The 18,041-nt window shown below is 58.3% G+C and overlaps 9 protein-coding genes across 9 annotated transcripts; 4 read left to right on the top strand and 5 right to left on the bottom strand.

The window, feature by feature from the left end:
• Positions 1-3,244: 3,244 nt before the first annotated feature.
• SPRG_19984 (hypothetical protein) lies at positions 3,245-5,141 on the top strand (the record flags this gene model as incomplete). Its single annotated transcript, XM_012345125.1, has 2 exons — positions 3,245-4,573; positions 4,623-5,141. 2 exons carry the CDS (start codon positions 3,245-3,247, stop codon positions 5,139-5,141), a joined length of 1,848 nt encoding a protein of 615 aa, XP_012200515.1.
• Positions 5,142-5,512: 371 nt separating this feature from the next.
• On the bottom strand, positions 5,513-7,916 carry SPRG_19983 (hypothetical protein; the record flags this gene model as incomplete). The annotated part of the gene is made up of 10 exons (XM_012345124.1): positions 5,513-5,734; positions 5,781-6,028; positions 6,078-6,714; positions 6,765-6,862; positions 6,914-6,989; positions 7,041-7,200; positions 7,248-7,408; positions 7,467-7,522; positions 7,575-7,744; positions 7,789-7,916. The coding sequence occupies 10 exons, from the start codon at positions 7,914-7,916 to the stop codon at positions 5,513-5,515; spliced, it is 1,956 nt and encodes a 651-aa protein (XP_012200514.1).
• Positions 7,917-8,263: 347 nt separating this feature from the next.
• Positions 8,264-8,638, bottom strand: SPRG_19982 (hypothetical protein; the record flags this gene model as incomplete). Its single annotated transcript, XM_012345123.1, has 2 exons — positions 8,264-8,320; positions 8,369-8,638. Coding segments are annotated over 2 exons (327 nt in total), but the record flags the coding sequence as incomplete, so codon positions are not given.
• An 809-nt stretch (positions 8,639-9,447) lies between these two features.
• On the bottom strand, positions 9,448-10,344 carry SPRG_19980 (hypothetical protein; the record flags this gene model as incomplete). Its single annotated transcript, XM_012345122.1, has 2 exons — positions 9,448-9,495; positions 9,535-10,344. The coding sequence occupies 2 exons, from the start codon at positions 10,342-10,344 to the stop codon at positions 9,448-9,450; spliced, it is 858 nt and encodes a 285-aa protein (XP_012200512.1).
• A 1,697-nt stretch (positions 10,345-12,041) lies between these two features.
• SPRG_05700 (hypothetical protein) lies at positions 12,042-12,611 on the top strand. Its single transcript, XM_012344989.1, has one exon. The coding sequence runs from the start codon at positions 12,091-12,093 to the stop codon at positions 12,523-12,525; it is 435 nt and encodes a 144-aa protein (XP_012200379.1). The 5' UTR covers positions 12,042-12,090; the 3' UTR covers positions 12,526-12,611.
• A 23-nt stretch (positions 12,612-12,634) lies between these two features.
• Positions 12,635-13,417, bottom strand: SPRG_19979 (hypothetical protein; the record flags this gene model as incomplete). Its single annotated transcript, XM_012345121.1, has 1 exon — positions 12,635-13,417. One exon carries the CDS (start codon positions 13,415-13,417, stop codon positions 12,635-12,637), a length of 783 nt encoding a protein of 260 aa, XP_012200511.1.
• Positions 13,418-14,251: 834 nt separating this feature from the next.
• On the top strand, positions 14,252-15,251 carry SPRG_19978 (hypothetical protein; the record flags this gene model as incomplete). Its single annotated transcript, XM_012345120.1, has 4 exons — positions 14,252-14,285; positions 14,335-14,554; positions 14,607-14,836; positions 14,884-15,251. The coding sequence occupies 4 exons, from the start codon at positions 14,252-14,254 to the stop codon at positions 15,249-15,251; spliced, it is 852 nt and encodes a 283-aa protein (XP_012200510.1).
• Positions 15,252-15,592: 341 nt separating this feature from the next.
• On the top strand, positions 15,593-15,939 carry SPRG_19977 (hypothetical protein; the record flags this gene model as incomplete). The annotated part of the gene is made up of 2 exons (XM_012345119.1): positions 15,593-15,598; positions 15,664-15,939. 2 exons carry the CDS (start codon positions 15,593-15,595, stop codon positions 15,937-15,939), a joined length of 282 nt encoding a protein of 93 aa, XP_012200509.1.
• A 104-nt stretch (positions 15,940-16,043) lies between these two features.
• Positions 16,044-17,695, bottom strand: SPRG_19976 (hypothetical protein; the record flags this gene model as incomplete). The annotated part of the gene is made up of 3 exons (XM_012345118.1): positions 16,044-16,469; positions 16,527-17,084; positions 17,132-17,695. The coding sequence occupies 3 exons, from the start codon at positions 17,693-17,695 to the stop codon at positions 16,044-16,046; spliced, it is 1,548 nt and encodes a 515-aa protein (XP_012200508.1).
• Positions 17,696-18,041: the final 346 nt, after the last annotated feature.

Raw genomic sequence — 18,041 nt, 5'->3', positions numbered from 1 at the left:
GTCAACTTTACGCTGCTAATGCTGACGACAGCGCTGTGCTTGCTGCGCTTGAACGCAAACGTCGTCCAGACATGTTTCTGGACGCAGACGATGGCCGCACCCCGCGCGATACGACCGACGCGTTGTGGCTGCCTCTGCTCCTCACGGGGTCGCCAGGCATTGGCAAGTCGGTGCTTCTCGCTCTCTTTTACGCCTACCTCGGCGTGTACCACGACGTCAACATTTTCTTTACGCGCCGCGTGCAGAACGTCAACTCCAACGTCTTGAATGGCACCACGCTGCGCGACGCCGTCTTTTGGTTCCGCGGTGGGCACGTGACCAAGCACCCCGGCTTGAAGCGAGCGGACTTATCAAACCTCCTCGGGGCGATCGCGGCGGAGACCCGAGCTCAAGGAAAAACGCTCCTCGTCGTTGGCGACGGCTATCTCGAGTCGGACTTCCAGACCAAGGATGCATTGACCAGAACCGTCGCTTTGTGCCAAATTATCTCGACGTCGGCGCAGTACCGCATCAAGGACGACGACAAGCGCGTACCACTGGTTCTTCCCGCGTGGTCCAAGGACGCACTTCGTGACGCGTGTAGCATCTACAAGGAGGTCGTGAGCACGTTTGAGGAGCGCTACGTGCTTGCTGGCGGCTGCTTGCACTGGTATCTCATGTCCAGAGGTTGAGCAGATGTCCGAGTGCGCTCACTGACGAAGACGAGATTCGACGCACGTACATTCAAGACATTGACCAGTACAAGTGCTACCTCGACCGAGGCCAACGCGTCTTGGACGCCGGCGTCGTCCAGCGGCACTGGATCGCCAAGGAGCGCATCGATGCCGTTGCTGACGCGCTCCGATGGGTCGAGACGACGACGTACACGGCGCTTTACAAGTCGCTCTACGAAGCGACGATCCACAAGCTCGCGTTTGAAGGCGTTTTGCAGCTCGTGCTCTCGGGCGAAGCGACGTCTCTGGTGGTCACTGCACGGTTCAATCCTGCACTGTACGATGCGTCCAAGGCAAACTACCTCAGCTGCCTCGGGACGAGATGGATCGACAAGTCGTACTGGGCGCCCAACTATTACGTGCTGTTGCCAGGTGTCGATGCGATTTGCGTGCAAGACAAGTGCGTCTACTACCTGCGAATGGCGGTCACGCCGGTGCGCCAACTGCCCTGGGACGCGATCCAAGAGCTCCACAATGTCATTTCGAGCAACCCGCACCTCGCCGGCTTTGACTCGGTCTACGTCATTCTGACACCGCCAGCAACGGTCGCGACGGATCGGATTCCGAGCGAAATTGAAGGACTGCGCGTGTGCTACGCGTCGGCGCGGGAAGCACCCGGCGCGCGAAATCTTGCGTCGTTGTTGTAGCTGGTACATAGTGTACGAAAATGGTTGACTCAATAGTCAACTCTATTGATTCGTCTACCGATCGACTAGCACGCTTCGTCGATAGCCCAGGCACTTTGGTGTCGACCCATGATAGAGCGATGCGGCGCGCCAGAATTGCTGCCGCGCACGTACCCAAGTGCAGCTACCGCATACGTCGACACTGCTTCGGCCTCATTGCGAGCATCATCTTGCTCTGCCACGTCTCCTCGTTCGTAGGCTCTGGACGGCTTTTCTCTACGGTTGACGCAACCTCTTACATAGCCACTAGCGGCGTACCTCTCCGAGCACTTGCCGTGGCAAGGTACACACACTGCTCAATTGCTGCAAGAAGCAGCACGTCTTTTTGCCGAAGTCGACCCGACACTTCTTGTGATCGCCGTCGTCGTCCACGCCCCGATCATCGCGTCCATTACCGGTCATGTTGCTGCAATCGTGCGCGTCTATCCGTGGATGTTCTACTGTCTTGTGCCGGGAATCGCCGCAATCACGAAGCAGATGGCGCAGTTCTGAGCATTGCCATGGGGCTACTGACGGCCTGTTTCCCTCTGGTCTATGGTTTGATTGCCTGTACTAGTACGCTGCAGTGCTGTACACGTGGGCGAGTTCTGAAGCATAGGACGCGGCTGGTGTCGTCGGCGCGCAAAGGTCAACTTCAGCCCGTTTCGCTTCAACAACGTCAAGAACGTTGCGTTGTTCCGCGTCGCCCGGTCTTCCTAACCACCCTAACACCCTCCTAGCTTCGCGTTGCACCGCAGCTTACGGTGCGTGGCGATTCAGTCTACAGCGCAATGAACAGCCACCCGCGTCTCAAGCGCTGTCCGACCATTAGCTTGCGCGGCACCGACTGCTTCTTGCTCTGCTACTGCGACGGAAAGCTCGTTGAACGGCTACGCTTGAGCCTTCTCACGAATTTGGATACCACGGCATCCGAGCCATTGGAATGTGTCGTGCACGAACTACACGCGGCATGAGGCATTGCATGTGGCGATCCGCAAGGTCCGAAATCCATGCACGTCCTACGCACGCCGCTCGAGCCATCCCTTTGGTGCCTCTGCAGGTTCTCTTGGCTTTCCCAATTCTACCAGTCTGAGAAATGGTTTCCTTGTCCTCACTCACCAATGTCAGTCTGAGAAATGCTATTTGCCTACGCACTAGCACAGACGGCTACAGGCAACTCTCTCGCGTTGTACAATATTGATAGCAGCGCGCGTGCGACGGAGCGCCCGTCATGACGTGGCGATCCATGATTGGCTCGCATAACGTTTCCTGTCCTCCTGTAGTCTGCTTTCGTCGCGTGGTACGGCGCAATGATCAACAACGCGAACCTTATTTGCCTGCCCCGTGCACTGATCCGAGTTGATCGTATACCCAAGGACTTGAAATGGCATGAAATACTACGAATAAATTCCTTGCAGGCTGGTATGCCACCAGAATACCAAGGACGTTCTTACTGACGAAGGAAAGAGGCTATTGCATGCCCTTGGTAGCCCGAATGCTTGAATCTGCCTCTCGCTTCGTGCTCGGCCACGTGCAAGTGTCAAATTGAAGCGCCAGGATGAGATTCCTGTTGCCGTTCACTTATCGAGTACGAGTAGTAGTAGTACAGGACTGGCTACACTAACTTGTCCGAAGTCGTATGTGATCGGCAGTCGGTATCCATGTGACGACTTCAACGACGCACCGATTGCTCAAGCACCTTCGAGGTCGCCACACGGTCGCGGGAAGAATCCTGTGGTCTTGCCACGTACGGGCCAATCGCGGGGCTGCTTTCATTCACTTAACCTTTGTATAGCATACAATCTTCAACATGTCGCGATCCAAGCTTCGGACGGTTCCCAGTTTGCATTTTCGAAATCTCTGAGGATGGGCGACTACGGCCAATACATCGTCCCGACGGCGGACGTCATGATCAACTTCAAAGTGGGCCAGCCCGCCGAGACGATGCTGCCGCTGCAGCTCATCCGCGAGAGCGCGGCCGCCAAGTTCACCGAGTCGGATCCGATGTTCCTCCAGTACGGCCACATCCAGGGCTACCCCAAGTTCCGAGCGTCGCTTGCGACCTTTCTCTCGAAAGGGTACCAGGCACCTGTCGACCCGGAGCAGCTCTTCATCACGAACGGTGTCACGGGCGGCCTCGCGCTCCTCTGCTCCATCTACCTCAAGTCGGGCGACCTCGTCTTCCTTGAGGAGCCGTCGTATTTCTTGGCGCTGAGCATCATGAAGGACTTCAAGATGAACATTCGCCAGATCGAAATGGAGGAAGACGGCCTCAACGTCGACAAACTCGAGGCGCTCCTCAAGTCGGGCGTCGTGCCCAAGGCGCTCTACACGATCCCGACGTGCCACAACCCGACGGGCCGCACCATGAGCGTCGCCAAGCGCGCGCGTCTCGTCGAGCTCAGCCACGAGTACGGCTTCATGATCCTCGCCGACGAGGTCTACCAGCTGCTCTCGTTCCCGCACATTACGCCGCCGCCGCCCATGTTTACCTTTGACAAGTACGGCACGGTGTTTGCGCTCGGGTCGTTCTCCAAGATCCTCGCGCCGGCGCTCCGCCTCGGGTGGATCCAAGCGTCGACGAAGCTTCTCCAGCCGCTGATCGCGTCCGGACAGCTCGACAGCAGCGGCGGCATCAACCCCGTCGTCCAGGGTATTGTCCATGCGGCGATCACGTCGGGTGGCCAGCAAACGCACCTCGACTGGACGACTGCGACGCTCTGGTCGCGCGCCGACACGCTCATGAAGGCGCTCTCGGCCAAGCTTCCGGCGGGCACGACGTTTGAGCGCCCAGACGGCGGCTACTTTATCCTCGTCAAGCTCCCGAAGGGCCTCCTCGCCTCGGAGCTCCTCCCGATCGCCGAGAAGCACAAGGTGCTTTTCTTGCCGGGCTCGTCGTTTGGCGCGTCCATGACCAACTTTTTGCGCTTGAGTTTCTCGTGGTACACGGCCGACGAGATGGTGCTCGGGGCCGACCGCCTCGCCGCCGCCATCACCGAGTACCAGGCGCTCAAAGCGTCGACGGCACCACTGGCCGCCGCGTCGACGTCGTCGAAATCGCTTTCAATTGCCCTCCACGGGGCCAAGGGACGTCTCGGCAACTTGATTGCGGCCGAGCTCGCCAAGGACACGACAGCGTTCACAGCGTCGACCATTGACGTCCGGACGCCGGCGCCGCTCCCCGCCTCGGCGCAGGTACACCTCTCATCCCCCGGAAAGGCCAACCTTGATACATTGATACTAGGTGGTGATTGACGTGACGTTGCCAGCAGGCACGGCTGCGCTCGTGACCAAGCTCCTTGCGGGGACGTCGTCGCCGGCGCTTGTGATTGGCACGACCGGCAGCTTGCCGATGGACCTCCTGCGCAAGTACGCCGAGCGCGCGCCGGTCGTCATCAAGAGCAACTTTTCGATCGGTGTCCCGCTGGTCGCGGACCTGGCGGCGTCGGCCGCGCACGCTCTGCCCAAGGACGGCTCGTGGAACACGCAGGTGCTCGAGGTGCACCACACGAAGAAGCTCGACGCACCCAGCGGCACGGGCAAGACGCTCTCGGCGGCTGTCAAGGCGACCGGCGTCTTTGAGACCGTGAGCTGCGAAAGCCTCCGCCTCGGCGACGAGATTGGCACGCACACCGTCTACTTTGCCGGCCCTGGCGAGCGCATCGAGATCAAGCACGTTGCGACGCGCCGTGAGGTGTTTGCGCTCGGTGCTCTCCGCACGGCGCAGTGGGCGACGACCCAGTCGCCGGGCTTGTACTTTTAGTCATCGACCAAGACCAGGCTAGACACTACGGAATAAAACCACTCAATTGTTGTTTGCGTCTCTACCATGCCGATACTTGATGGTTGTTGCCAAGTTGGCGTTGTGGGTGCAACAGCAATGTACAGCCTCCTTGAATTGCTGAAAGCTATGGGCGGGGCGTGGTCGACGACCTCTTCTCGAAGACGTGTGCATGTTGAGCGGTGGCGCGACTTGAGAAAGAAACTTGAAGTGAGCTCCGACATCCGCTAGCGCGCCTTCGAGGACTCAAGGATATCTATCGACCGATGGACTGCTGTAGCTAAGAAAGATAAGAACGGTGTGGCAATAACAACTAGTATATATTAAGCGGGCGGGAGACGGTATCGATGGATTCAAGGGGCGTAGACGCGGAGGAGCGAAATGACTTCGACTTGGCACACGGGGCAGTTCTTGGAGTGGATCGCGTGCGCCTGGTAGCGCTCGCCATCCTCTTGGCAAAAGCAGAGGTGGCCGCAGGGATATACGGCCATGTTCGCTGTCTTGTCGCGGCAAATGACGCATTCGGGTCCGTGGCTTGCGCTGCCCATGGCCGCGACCGTCTCGGCCGTGTCCGCCTACATTCCCACGACTTATGAGCTAAGAACTCGATGGTGTGTGTACCTTGAGCGACTGGACGTTGCGGTCGATCTCGCGGATCAGCGTCTTGGTCGTTTGCTCGAGGACCTTTTGCTGCGCTTCGGCCTGGGCGATCTTGGCCTTGACTTGCACGCAGAGCTGCTCGTACTGCAGCCGGACACCTGCCTCTTGTTCTGCCCGCAGCGCCTCGTGCGCGACCTTGGCTTCGACTTCGGCGAGCTTTTGACGCAGCGCCGTCACCTTGGCGTGGCTCACGTCGGCAGCGGTTTGCGCTAGCAAAAAAGTTCGATCGAAACGACGACGGTGCGATGTAGATAGCACCTTTGTCGATTTTCTCTTCGTACTCGAGTGTCTGCGCCTTCCACGTCCGGCGCAGCTGGAGCTCGGCGCGGAGGCGGCGGTCAGCTTCGTTCTTCACTTGCGTCACTCGCTTCTGGGCGTTGGCGAGCTCTTTGGTCAGCGTCGAGACGGTCGTCGCGAGCTCGTGGCGGCTCGGTGCAGCCGACGCCGTCGACGTCGCCGCGGGTTTCGGCGGGCGCGGCGTCGGTGCTTTCGGCGGCGTGACGTTGTTGTTCGTGCTACTGCTACTGCCGCCCTTGCTGCTTGTCTCTTGCTTGATGGCTTTATTCTTGACGCCCCAATGCAGCGACGTGTGGCTTTGGCACACCCAGCACGTGAGTCCGATGGATGGTTTTCCGCGCTCGAGCGCGCGTTCGAGCTTCTTGACCGGATCCACGGTGAAGAAGCCGTCGCGGTCGTCTTCGCAGTTGGACGTGACCGCAACCACCGGCTCTTGGATCGACTGGGCCGTCATCGGCACGTAGATGGCCGCGGGAATCCCATATTTTTGGACCAAGCCCGGTGCAATCGTGGATCCGATCATGTGCAGCGACATGGACACGGACGGGTTGCAGTAGTAGACGGTGCCATCGGCCAGCGCCAAGACGTGGTTGCCATTCTACCATATGCATCCATATCCAACCAAACCCGATATGGGTCGAGACGGACCTCGGTCGCGTAAATGTGGTCGACGATGCCCGCGCCGCGGGACCGCGCGTTGGACGCATCCACGTTGAGCAAAAACTCTTGCCGCGGCGCCGATGGTTCTACGATACACCATCGCTACGTCGTGATATATGGATGCGTCGTGTCCATACCGAGGAGCGAGTGGCGGTAAAAGCCACCCACGTTGGTGTAGCCGTACGCGTACTGGCCCTTGATGTACGTAATGTCCTATACATATCGGATCATCCATCCGTGCGTGCAAGATATGGACGTGGGTACCTTGGTGTTGGGGACCACAACTTGGCTTGTCTCGCCGCCCTCGATGAGCGCCGAGTCGGTTGTGAACGTAAAGATGCGGAGGTTGCTGTCCAGGCCGACGCCAGCAAACGAGAGGCCGGCCGACGACGCAGAGAAGAAGGCTGCGTGCATGGCCGTGTTGCTACAAAAGGTGCTCTTGCTACCGAGAGCCATTTCGAGACCATCTACCTCGCAGAGTTGAACTGGCGAAGGTACGTCCACATGGGCCGGCGGTTCTCGGCCTGTTCAAACTTCCAGAGCCGGAAATTTTGCACGCCGAGGCCAAAGAGTAGAAAGTACGATTTCTTCTGCGGGTCCGTGGCCGTATTGTCGGATGCATCCGCAAAGCCCTAATATGGACATCATACGTCGTCCACACTAATACGCACGGTGGAGAGTTCCACGCACCCGCAACTTGGCGTCGCTGAAGAAGAATTTGAGCAAATTGGTCTCGTCTTCGCTGCCTATCCCAAGCACATCAATATCAAGTTGATAGAACGCGTTGAAAGTCCATACTCTTGTGGTGGCGGAAGCGGTCCAAGTGGATGGCCATGACGGTCTTGGGCGACGTGCCGCGACAGCCCACGAAACAGTAGGACCCGTCCGGCGTCACCTTGAGCCGGACCGTCGCCGGCGTCATTTGCTGGTTGAGCTCTTCGTCGAGGTGTCCGAGAAGATAGCCATACCTGCAACACATCCTCAGATGTCACTTCCGCGGCAAGATACTTACCGCTCTTCCGTGCACGAGCTGTTGATATCAAAGAGGCGCACCGAGCCGTTGGAGAAGGCGATGATGATACACTGGCCGTCCGGCGTCACATCGATCGAGGTCGCCGGGTCTTCGGTCGAAAAGCACATGCTCTTGAAGCTCGACGAGAGCGTAGAGAGCGCCTTCTTGGGCTTCTTGGCTGGCGGCGACGAGACGCGCTCAAGAACTGGTGTTTGTGGCACAGCTGGTGGCGCGGCTGAGGCAACTGGTGGCGCCGATTCCACCCGAAGAAGCGTCACTAGCGTGCATCCGTTCGCAGTTGAATCGTGTAGCATTGCGTACCTTCGGGCGACCGCACGGCGGGTGATGCGAGCGGCGTCACCGCAGTCGCTGATGCACGGTTGTGGAGGAGAATGGGGGGGCGAGGACGACTCGGTGACTGGGCGACCGCGGGCGACGGCAGCCGCGCGAGCACGCTCACTGCTTCGTCGTGTGGGCCAAGTGCTTCAAGACGAGAGAAATGAGGCTTACCGGCGCGGATCGCAGGCTTGCTCTACCAAGATACAATGAGCCACATGTGCGCCTCAGCAGTAGGTCGTACCGCAGTCGGCGTCGAGGCTGCGTCAACGTGGCCTTCCAGAGGCGAGGCGCGGGCGACGTTTGTTTGCGCTACTGGCGTCGGCGTTCGGCTGCCGGGTAGAAGAATTGGCACGTCGTCGTCATCCTCGTCCTCCTCGATCACGCGCTGTCGCTTCTTCTCGTGCTGGATCCGGGCCATGTCCAGGATCGTCTGGGCGCGCTTCGCCTTCGGGATGCGGTTGCCGAGGAGCTGCATGTTGTTGTGGATCATCTTCTCCATCTTCTTCTCCATACTTGGTCGCGAGATCACGGACTCGCGCTACTGGCGGCGGCCACCTCAGTATCGAATTGTGAGCCCGCCAAGACTGTCGCCGCTTATTGGTTGTATTCCGCACCCGACGCATCCCATTGATTGGTCAAAATACGATACAGACGTCTGCGATTGGTCCATTATTTAGAAAATACGCGGCCTCCATTGGCCAGTATTGTTGAAAAGAGCATGGCGGAAGCAGGCCGCTCCAGCCGACGAAGCAGCATGATCATGCAAGCGATTCGACGCCACTTCATGCATCTTAGTGTCATCTTAGTCGTCGTTGTTCAGCGGCTCGGGCGTCGCCGCCTGCTTGGTCATCGTGCGCCGGGACCGCATGACGTTCCATGTTCGCTCTTCGATCTTTTGGAAGCCGCCGGTCCGGACGCGGAGGTCGGGGCATGGCTTGGGCATGATGACCTTGCGGGGCTCGGTGCAACTCGTCTTTGCATTGTTGTTGTTGTCGTCGCCATCGCACTCGTCTTGTGCGATCGCATGCGCCGTGGTCTTCCTCGAGGCCATGGCGGCGCCGAAGGGACTGGTCGTTTCTGGTATTATTTGCACCGAGAGCGGTAATAACTGACGTCCGCTTCAACCTCAGAGTTGGCTTGCCATGACCAGATGCAGTAGCCATATATGGGACAGCGGATGATGGTTGTTCGTTGACGCCAATGGTGCTACCGAGAAGATAAGATCGTAGTTGATAAATAAGCTTGTATGAGTTGGCTTGGGTTACGCAGCCGGACACATGAACGGATCTAGACTCTAATAAAAAGCGACGATGTACACATCTAAGCAGTCGCCCGCTGCTTCTTTCGGGGCGACGCGGCGACGGCCTCCTCGTTGTCATCGTCGTCGCGCCGACGCTTCTTTTCGACGCGCCCGGGGCTGTCGATGGACGTCGGGCTCGCACTCCGAGGCTTGCAATCCTCGGCCACCACGTCGTTCTTGGCCTCGTACACGAGGGTTGCGAGCTCGGGCTCGACGTCGGCAGGCGCGTACAGCGTCATCATGCGGGCGACGCAGTCCTTGAAAGCAGCTGCGTCGACGCCGAGCGTGTCGAGTGCATATGCGGCGAGGGGGCTCGCGCAGCCAAATTGGGTGGCGCACACGACTTCAAGGGCGGCGGCAGCGACGACCGAGCTCGGGAACACGAGGTACTCGTAGTCGATCGCGCACTCTTCAAGGAGCTCCATGGCCGCCTCTTCGAGATGCGCTTGGATGGACGGCACCGACTCGAAGGTGAGGAGGTCCCGAAGAAACGCAATCGGCGTCGCGGGGTTGAGGCGCCACTTGAGCACGTGGAGGAGCTGCTTCTCCATGAGGATGATTTCGCTGCGCGGGTACTTGTGCTGGCAAAGGAGCTCCATCTCTTCCATAAGGATCGGGCGCGGCTCGTGCATCTTGGACGCGACGTACATGGCGACCATGGACACGAGTTGCAGCACAATCTTGTCGACCGAGAGCGCGGCCAAGTAGACGTCCATACAGTGGATCGCGCACTCGACCGTGTCGGCGCTGAGCTCAAAGGCCTTGCCCGTGTGCAGCATCCATTCGACCATGCGCTTTCGCCACGACGCCACCATGCCTTGCGTCTGCACCGACGCGAGGTAGCCGCTCGGGCGCGGGCTGTCCTCCTTGGCCAGCAGCAGCCGCAGGTGGCGGCGCACGGCGTCCGGCTCGAGCATCTCTGTGGGCGCGACCGCATGGAGTTCCTCGACACAGCTGAGATCCGTCATCATGCTGTTGCGTGCTTCTTGCGAAATGAGTGGGGCATCATGGGTGCCCTTGCTACACGTCGTATACCTTTGACATTTGATAGCTCGTCACGAGTGTTTACCTCGCAAATTGCGCTCGCGCGCGTCCGGCGAGCACTTGGTCTTTGTATGGGCTGCCTGTCTAGCGCTCTGGGTTGTGGTTTGTATGTCACAAGGCTACCCGCATACAATGAGCAAGTTTCTTTTGGCGCCGAATCGCCACGTGCCGAATTCCGCATATGGACACAGGCTGCCTGTGGCTGCGGGTCCACGAGATTGAATTTCTAATAAATTATCGTACTGTTGGTATGGTGGACGGCAGGGTTGCATTGTATTATGCGCTTCTTTTTATGTCGGCGCTGGCACGAAGCGTTTGGATTGGCCATGGCCCGAGATCCGTGCCTCGTCATTTGTATTCTAGCAAAGGTCCCTTGCATACAAATGCCGAGGTAGAAGGGGCGAACCGGCAGGACACCTGGTGATGCTGACGCCGGTCCTTGGCGCGAACGTTGCCGCCAAAACCAGCTCGATGTCGCTGGACATGCAACGCACCTATCGGACGTCAACTATTGCACATCGGGTTCGTGCGACAAATAGACGGCGAACGACACGGCTCGTCGATGCAGAAAGAGGGAAGGGACGAGTGACCGAGTTCGGCAAGGGTGGTGCAAGCGTGCAGGCCACACCAATGGTGCGGCTTCAAGTGGCAATCTTTAAAAGCCAGTTGAGAATGCATCATCGTACTCTGAAATTTTGCCACGGCAAGCTGCTCGTCGGTCGAGCTCTCTGCCGCCAAGCTGCCACGTGGACACCCACGCGCGTCAGTTCATCATCCACCTTGGCCAGAATGGAACGCGGCGCGCAACTCAGACACCGCCTTTGCAGTAACAAGGGTAGAAAGTCCGTACACTGGGAATACCATGTATTTTGACGATATGTTCGTGCCTAACTTGGCGCGAGCCGTTTCAAGGTACCCACCTCGGAGGCTTCACCGCGCGCAGATGCATCCTTGCCACCTCCATTTGATCGTCAAGAAGCTAGATGGCGCACTACAAGGATGATGCAAAGCTAGCCCTGCACATTGCATAGTACGGATGTGATCGCGTGCATCTCGTCCAGCGCCGGCAAGTGCGGCCATCATTGGCAAGTGGCCACATGCAAGCATCTGTCCGTGTCGTTGTCGTGCTCAGAAATGCACTGTAGTCGTCGACGCTAGAACAAATCGACGACGACCACGCGATGGTCATAGTGCAGAGTGCGAGCGATGAGCTGCAAGACGCCGCCCATGTCGCCGATGCGCCGTGGTATTACTTCCATCATCGAAGCACTATCTTGCTCATTACGGTGCCGGGGCACGGAGCGGGGTACAGTCGTTATGTGCGCGGTAGAACGTCCTGCTATAGTCATAAGACGCAGCAAGCTACAATATCGATTCTAGTATTGTCGACCCGCGTGAAACTCTGTGGTGCAAGGGCTTCATGGCTCTCAATTATATGCTTGCTTTTCGTATGCCATACAAAACCTACAAGATGCGTTTCATATACACTAAAACCCAACGTAACCTTCCAAAAATGAAATAGTGTGTATAACCAATCAAACGAAAGATGGCGGTTGGTTGGTGGTTGGGTGGGCGCTGTGGCGTGGAGGCTCCAAGACCAAAGCAAAATCGATATTGAGATGAGCGACACGGAAGAGGCCAAGGGCGTGACGTACGAGGAGCGCGTCAAGCACGTTAGCATCATCGCGAACCCGCTCGCCAACAAGAAGCTCACCAAGAAGGTGTACAAGCTCATCAAGAAGTCGACCAAGGTCAAGTGCACCAAGCGTGGCGTCAAGGAGGTCGTCAAGGCCATCCGCAAGGGCGAGAAGGGCATGTGCATCATCGCCGGCGACATCTCGCCCATCGATGTCATCTCGCACATCCCCGTGCTCTGCGAAAACAACGACATCGCGTACGTCTTCACGCCGTCCAAGGTCGACCTCGGCGCGTCGGCGGCCTCAAAGCGCCCCACGAGCTGCATCATGGTCACGCCGGGCAAGCAGGGCTTCAACGTCCAGGAAAGCTACGACGAGATCCTTGCCGAAGTCAAGAAGATCCAGCCCACCTATTAGTTTGTTCAATAGCTACCTTCGTTGCCACCTCGACCGACTGCGGCAGCTTACTTATTAAGTCACAGAATTCCATGTTAAATATCCCATTTCGTGGCTTCATGACGCGGATTTACAAAGTCGAGATGTTGGAGTAGAGCACGGACGAGTCGTTGCTGGACGCGACTTGGTGGACGCGCAGCGCGGCCTCGATCTCGTCCTCCGTGAGCCCGTCGCGTTGCATCTGGTTGACGGTTTGAAGGATCGAGCCGAGGTTGGCGCCACCCGATCGGAGGTTGCTCCGGCCAAAGCTTGTCGAGCCCATGCCAAACGACGACGACGTTGCTCGCGACTGGATCGAAGTGCGGGAGCCGCGGTGCGACGCGGGCTGTGGCGGCAGCGCCTGGAGTGGGCGCGCAATCTCGTTGTTGATGTCGTCGTCGTCGTCCTCATCGTCCTCGTCGTCATCGTCGTCGCACTCGGAGCCATAGTACTCGGAGCCGTACTCGCTATAGAGACTGTAGAGCTCGCTGTGGTTCTCGTCGTGGTTCATGCTCTCCACAATGGACATGGTGACGCGCTCGCCGCCCACAATCTTGTGCCACGGCGCGCCATGACCACAGCCCGAGCAAACAATCGACTCCTTGTCCACATACGACGGGACGTACGAGACGCAGTCGCACTTGTGGTCTGTGTCGCGGCCAAAGAGGCACCCCTTCCGAGCGCCCGTCTTGCTCTTGCTGCGGGCCATCTCTTCCCAGAGCAGCGCCCGCGCCGGCACGGGCTTGGAGGGCACGAGACCCACGGCGCGCTTCGCCGAGTACTCGCGCGCGATGTCCTCAAGGATGAGCTGCGCTTCGTTCAAGCTCATGGCGCTCTCATCGCTGATCGAACTGCCCACGGATGCAGCCGCCATCTTCCGAAATGATGCCCTGCTGGTGTGTAGCATCCGGATACATAGACACGCTCATCCGGATACCAAGCGTATCAAGCACCTGGGCAGCAACGCTGGCGCCACCAGCGGCTACGATCATCGAGACTGTCATTTCTACCAGCAGGCTCGAGTTCTATGGTACACTAGGGAGCAGCGATGTACTAATAGTGTCCACCGCCCACGCTCCATCGTCCAGGACAGTACAAGACTGGTCGACGCGTTCATCGTGACCGACGCTCTCTGAGCCCATCGTTCGATTCACTGGCGCGCGATCCAGATTGTGGTGTGGAGAAGGGTGGCAGCAAAGCATGACAAGGGCCGGACGAGTCCATTTCTTCGTACGATTGGTAATAGTACTTGAGAGCGTGCACGCATCTACTACGCGATAGCATTTGATGAGATGACCTCTCGCCGATGCATTTTGATGAAATTTAAATATGCGCCGACGATTCGGTCCTTGGGTTTTCCTGGTTGCGCCAAACCAGATCTGATCCTCTCATCATGTTGTCTGGTACATTGTAGGCCATCGTCTCGCAACACATTTGAACGTGGACCCTCCGCCATGCCTACACTAGGGTAACGTACTGTACGATGGCTCGACGACCGCAACTTGTGGCGCCAGAGGCTGGCGGGAGGGGCTTGGCGTGGAAGAGCGACTGAATTTTAGCTCGGAGGTCGATTATAATGCATCTTTATAGAGTTTATTAGATGAAATTCAACATTACTTTAAAATATGGTGTGTACCGGATGCTATCCGGACTGCGGGCCAATCGCAAGTGCTGGGTTGTGGAAATCTTGCCGTCGACCCCAGAGACCATGGAGCTCAAGACGCGGGTTCTCGACATCCTCTGTACGTGGCCTTTCATGCGAGGCAGGAAGAGATCATGCAGCGTGCTTAGGTGTGCTTCTCTCGGCGCTGCTCATGATCTCGGTCTGGTACTGCGCACTCTCGCCCGACTGGATGGCGCAGTCGGGCGACAATGGCCAGTCCAGCTACTCGCAGGGCATTGGCCTGTGGTCCAACTACACGCTGCAGTTTGGCGACGACTCGTTTGACCCTGGCAACTCGTTCTGGCTGCCAACGCAGCCCAACGCCGTCGACTCGTTCGATGCCCAATGGTACGTGCACCGACCCTGCCTGGCAAGATCTCATGCCCGTCGTTGTCTGTAGCGAGTCGTATCGCAAGGTTGACTGCTCCGTTCTAGAAGGCGGCGAGTACGACAAGCAGTATTGCGTCATCCAGTCGATCTACTGCGGCACGCCGCTCTTCATCGTGCAGGTCGTCATGGCCATCGCCGCGGGCCTCTCTGTCGTTGTCTTCGCGTGGGTCATCGTCATGGCCGTGTACCCGCACCGCACGCTCACCGAGAACTACCTTCTCCACATATCGATCCTCGCCGGTACGCACCAAGATCTCATGGCGACCCGCCATCTTATCGTTGTCTAGGCTTCGTGCAAATGGCGGCGATCGGTCTCTGGTACACGTACGTCTACCTCAAGGTGCTCAACTCGACGTTCTACTCGGACGAGTACACTCGGTGCACGGCCAACCCAACGAATCGGTCGTGCTGGAGCATTCGGTACGCCGCCTACGCGACTCTGGTCGCTGGTGGGCTCTACCCCGCGCTCGCCATCGCCCTCTCGCAGCTCATGAGCCTGAAATCGTCTCGGTACCGCGTCCAGCTCAAGCAACACTGCAAGGAGCTCATGGACGAGATGCCGTTCAGCCCGCGCGGCTCGGAAATTCCCCGCCCGTCAGATGCGTCGACCGTGCGCGAGTCGGACATGTCGACCATTACCAGCAGCATGCGCTAATCCAGCGCGGGATCGAATAATGAATAAATCAATCGCCTTCTGCACATACTATCTGCTATGGAAGAGATAGTGTCTCGTCGAGTCACTCAACAGACAACCTGTGCTGCGAATCTTCCCAGTCATTTGGTTGCAGCCACCTTTACCGCCCTCACGACGGCAACGACGTCTGCAGCGTGCGTGCAATCCGATGATAATGTGCTCCAGCGAACGTCCATACGTGTTATTACCATCTTGTATCTCCGTGCTCGTCGAATAGCTCTCGTTGATGCAAAGGTCATCATTGCATGATGCATCCTCGACACCGATTTCAAAATGGAGACAATTGACCTGTGAGAATGCATATGTTCGTATCAAAAGCGAGAGGTCGCCACTGGGCGAGCCTAGTCGGCCACAGCAATTTCGTGGTCGAGAGAAGATGCAAGCGTTGGCCCGTCGCGTGACCCCTCGCCTCGTCCATGGCGCCCAGCGCCGCCACGGCGGCTCGCTCAACAAGAACAAGCACATCGAAGTATGGAACGGCGTGCGTGAGAACTGCGACCGCGAGTTCGTCTTCAACGGCGCCAACATGGGCAAGTTTGTGTTTGGCACGCTCGGCCCGTTCACGCTCCTCTACTTCCTCATCAAGGACGAACAGATTGCGCGCGACGAGCTTGAAGGCAAGCCCCACAACCCGCACCGGTACTTGTAAGCGCTGGCAAAGTAGCTGCCATGCATGGAATCACACATCCCATTTGCCAGTCGACAAACAACATGATGGACTACAGAAAAAGAGGTGTCGTATACTAGTTTGGTTTACAAGAGCTTGAGCGGCCGCCGCGGCGAGAGAAGCTTGAGCGGCGTGGCTGCTGCCTCGCGCGGGCGCCGCTCGAGGAGGAGCTCGTCCGGGATCTGCGGCACGTAGTCGGGCGCACGCGTCTCGATCCAGTTGCGCAACGTCCAATAATGCGACTTGTCCGGCAGCGCGATCGCCGCCGAGAGCGCAGCTGTCCAGTCGGCCACGGCCACAAACCGGTTGGTCTCAAAGAGCACGAGCGAGTAGTGCACGGCCTGGTCGTACATGCGCTTCTCGAGAAAGTACGCAATGAGCGGCCGGTAGCAGCTCGCGGTCCGGTCCATGAGGTGCTTCTTCGCATCCAGGAGCTCGAGCGCATCGTCAATCGAGCCGGTCGCAATGAGGAGCTGCACCTTGAGCTTGTAGAGCATACCGGCGGCCGGCCACTCGGTCGTGCCCTAATGTTGCAAAGGGTTATGGCATCCATGGCATCCTCTTCCTACCTTGTCGCAGAGCGCGATCGCCTTGTCGTACTCGCCGAGATGCAAGTAGGCTGTGACGGCCCCCGAGACTGCATATGTGTTCAAGTGGGCGCCTTGGGCCAGCACTTGGTTGTAGATCTCGATGCTGCGCTCGGGCGCGCCTTGCTTGGTGTACGCCATGAGCACGGCGCCGATCGCGATGCCCGAGAGCTGCAAGTTTTGGCTCACGAGCTTGTGGTGAATGTGCACGACGAGTTCCCAGCGCTTGGCCCGCGCGCACGACTGGATCATGGAGAGGTACGACTGGCTGTAGAGCTCGACGCCGGTCGTGGTCGCCTCGTCCAAGATCGCGTAAAAGCCGTCCCATTGCTTGCAATTGATGGCGCAGAGCAGGAACGCCGTGTACGTCGACGTGCTCTTCGGGATGTTTTCGTCCGTCATCTGCTGCCAAATGTCGGTGGCCGTCTTGTAGTCTTCGTGCTTGCCGCACGAGTGCAAGACGATGTTGCACGCAATGCTGATCGAGTCGAACGTGAGTTTGTCGCAGTCGTTGAAGAGGTCGTCAAAGAGGTTGAGTGTCTACCATATTGAATGAGCGCTCGTATATCGATTGCGTCATGGAGTACCATGTCGTGGTACTCGGCCTTGGACGCGGCCGAGAGCGCGCGCGAGTACGTCACAAAGCTCGGGCGGTAGCCGTCGCGGCGCATGACGTCAAATACTTGGAGCGCCTCGTCGTAGCGCTGATGCGCATAGCAGGACGCAATGACTTGCGAGTACGCCGAGATGTGCGGCTTGGCGCCGTTGTTGCGCGCAAACTGCAGCACCTCGATGGCTTCCTGGTAGTAGTTGCGCACCGAGAGGAGCGCAATGAGCTGCGCCATGTGCTCGTGGTCGACGCGGTTCTGCGCGCCCATCGAGATGTTGATCTTCTCCGTCGCCCAGTCGGCCACGCGTCGGTTGTACTTGTGACGGCCGTTGCTCAGGTTGTACTCGGCGCCATCAAACGGAAAGTCAAACACGCACGAGTTGAGCACCGGGTGGTCCGGAAACTCGTCCGCGATGCACGCCGACGACGACTTGAAGCGCGCGCTCCACGGCGCCGGCAGCGTCAGCGACGTCGGGAGGCATGCGCCGAGGCCGCACGGCGCGGTCCATCGCATCGTTCGCTTCGAGACGTAGCGCAGCATCGTACTACGCGAGGAACCGACGACGACAAGCTATGAGGTCCACCGTTTGCAATTGAGGCTGGCGTATCCGGATTCGAATGCGGCCTGCCTTGGTATATAAATGCCATCCCAAATCTTTTTACTAATAAAGTATCGTCTTTAAAGCCTAGAGCCGCATGGAATGATTTAAAAATGTGCATCGTTTTATTTTAGTGGCCAGCAGTCCATCCGGATACAAAGGGCAAATCCGCGCGCCATGAACCTCGACGAACGTGGTGCGATCGCCAAGCAGACAGTGCGTCGTCGGGAGGCTCCTCATTCTGGGCTAGTAACTCTGGAGGCGGACGCCGCAGTCTGTGCAGCAGTG

This window comes from Saprolegnia parasitica (genome assembly GCF_000151545.1).
Source record: "Saprolegnia parasitica CBS 223.65 unplaced genomic scaffold supercont2.21, whole genome shotgun sequence".
In the NCBI taxonomy this organism is placed as follows: domain Eukaryota; phylum Oomycota; class Saprolegniomycetes; order Saprolegniales; family Saprolegniaceae; genus Saprolegnia; species Saprolegnia parasitica.
This window is presented reverse-complemented; position numbering and strand designations above follow the sequence as displayed.

Coding starts and splice junctions, on each gene's coding strand:
- SPRG_05700 (XM_012344989.1), top strand. CDS start 12,091: ATGAGCGACACGGAAGAGGCCAAGGGCGTGACGTACGAGGAGCGCGTC.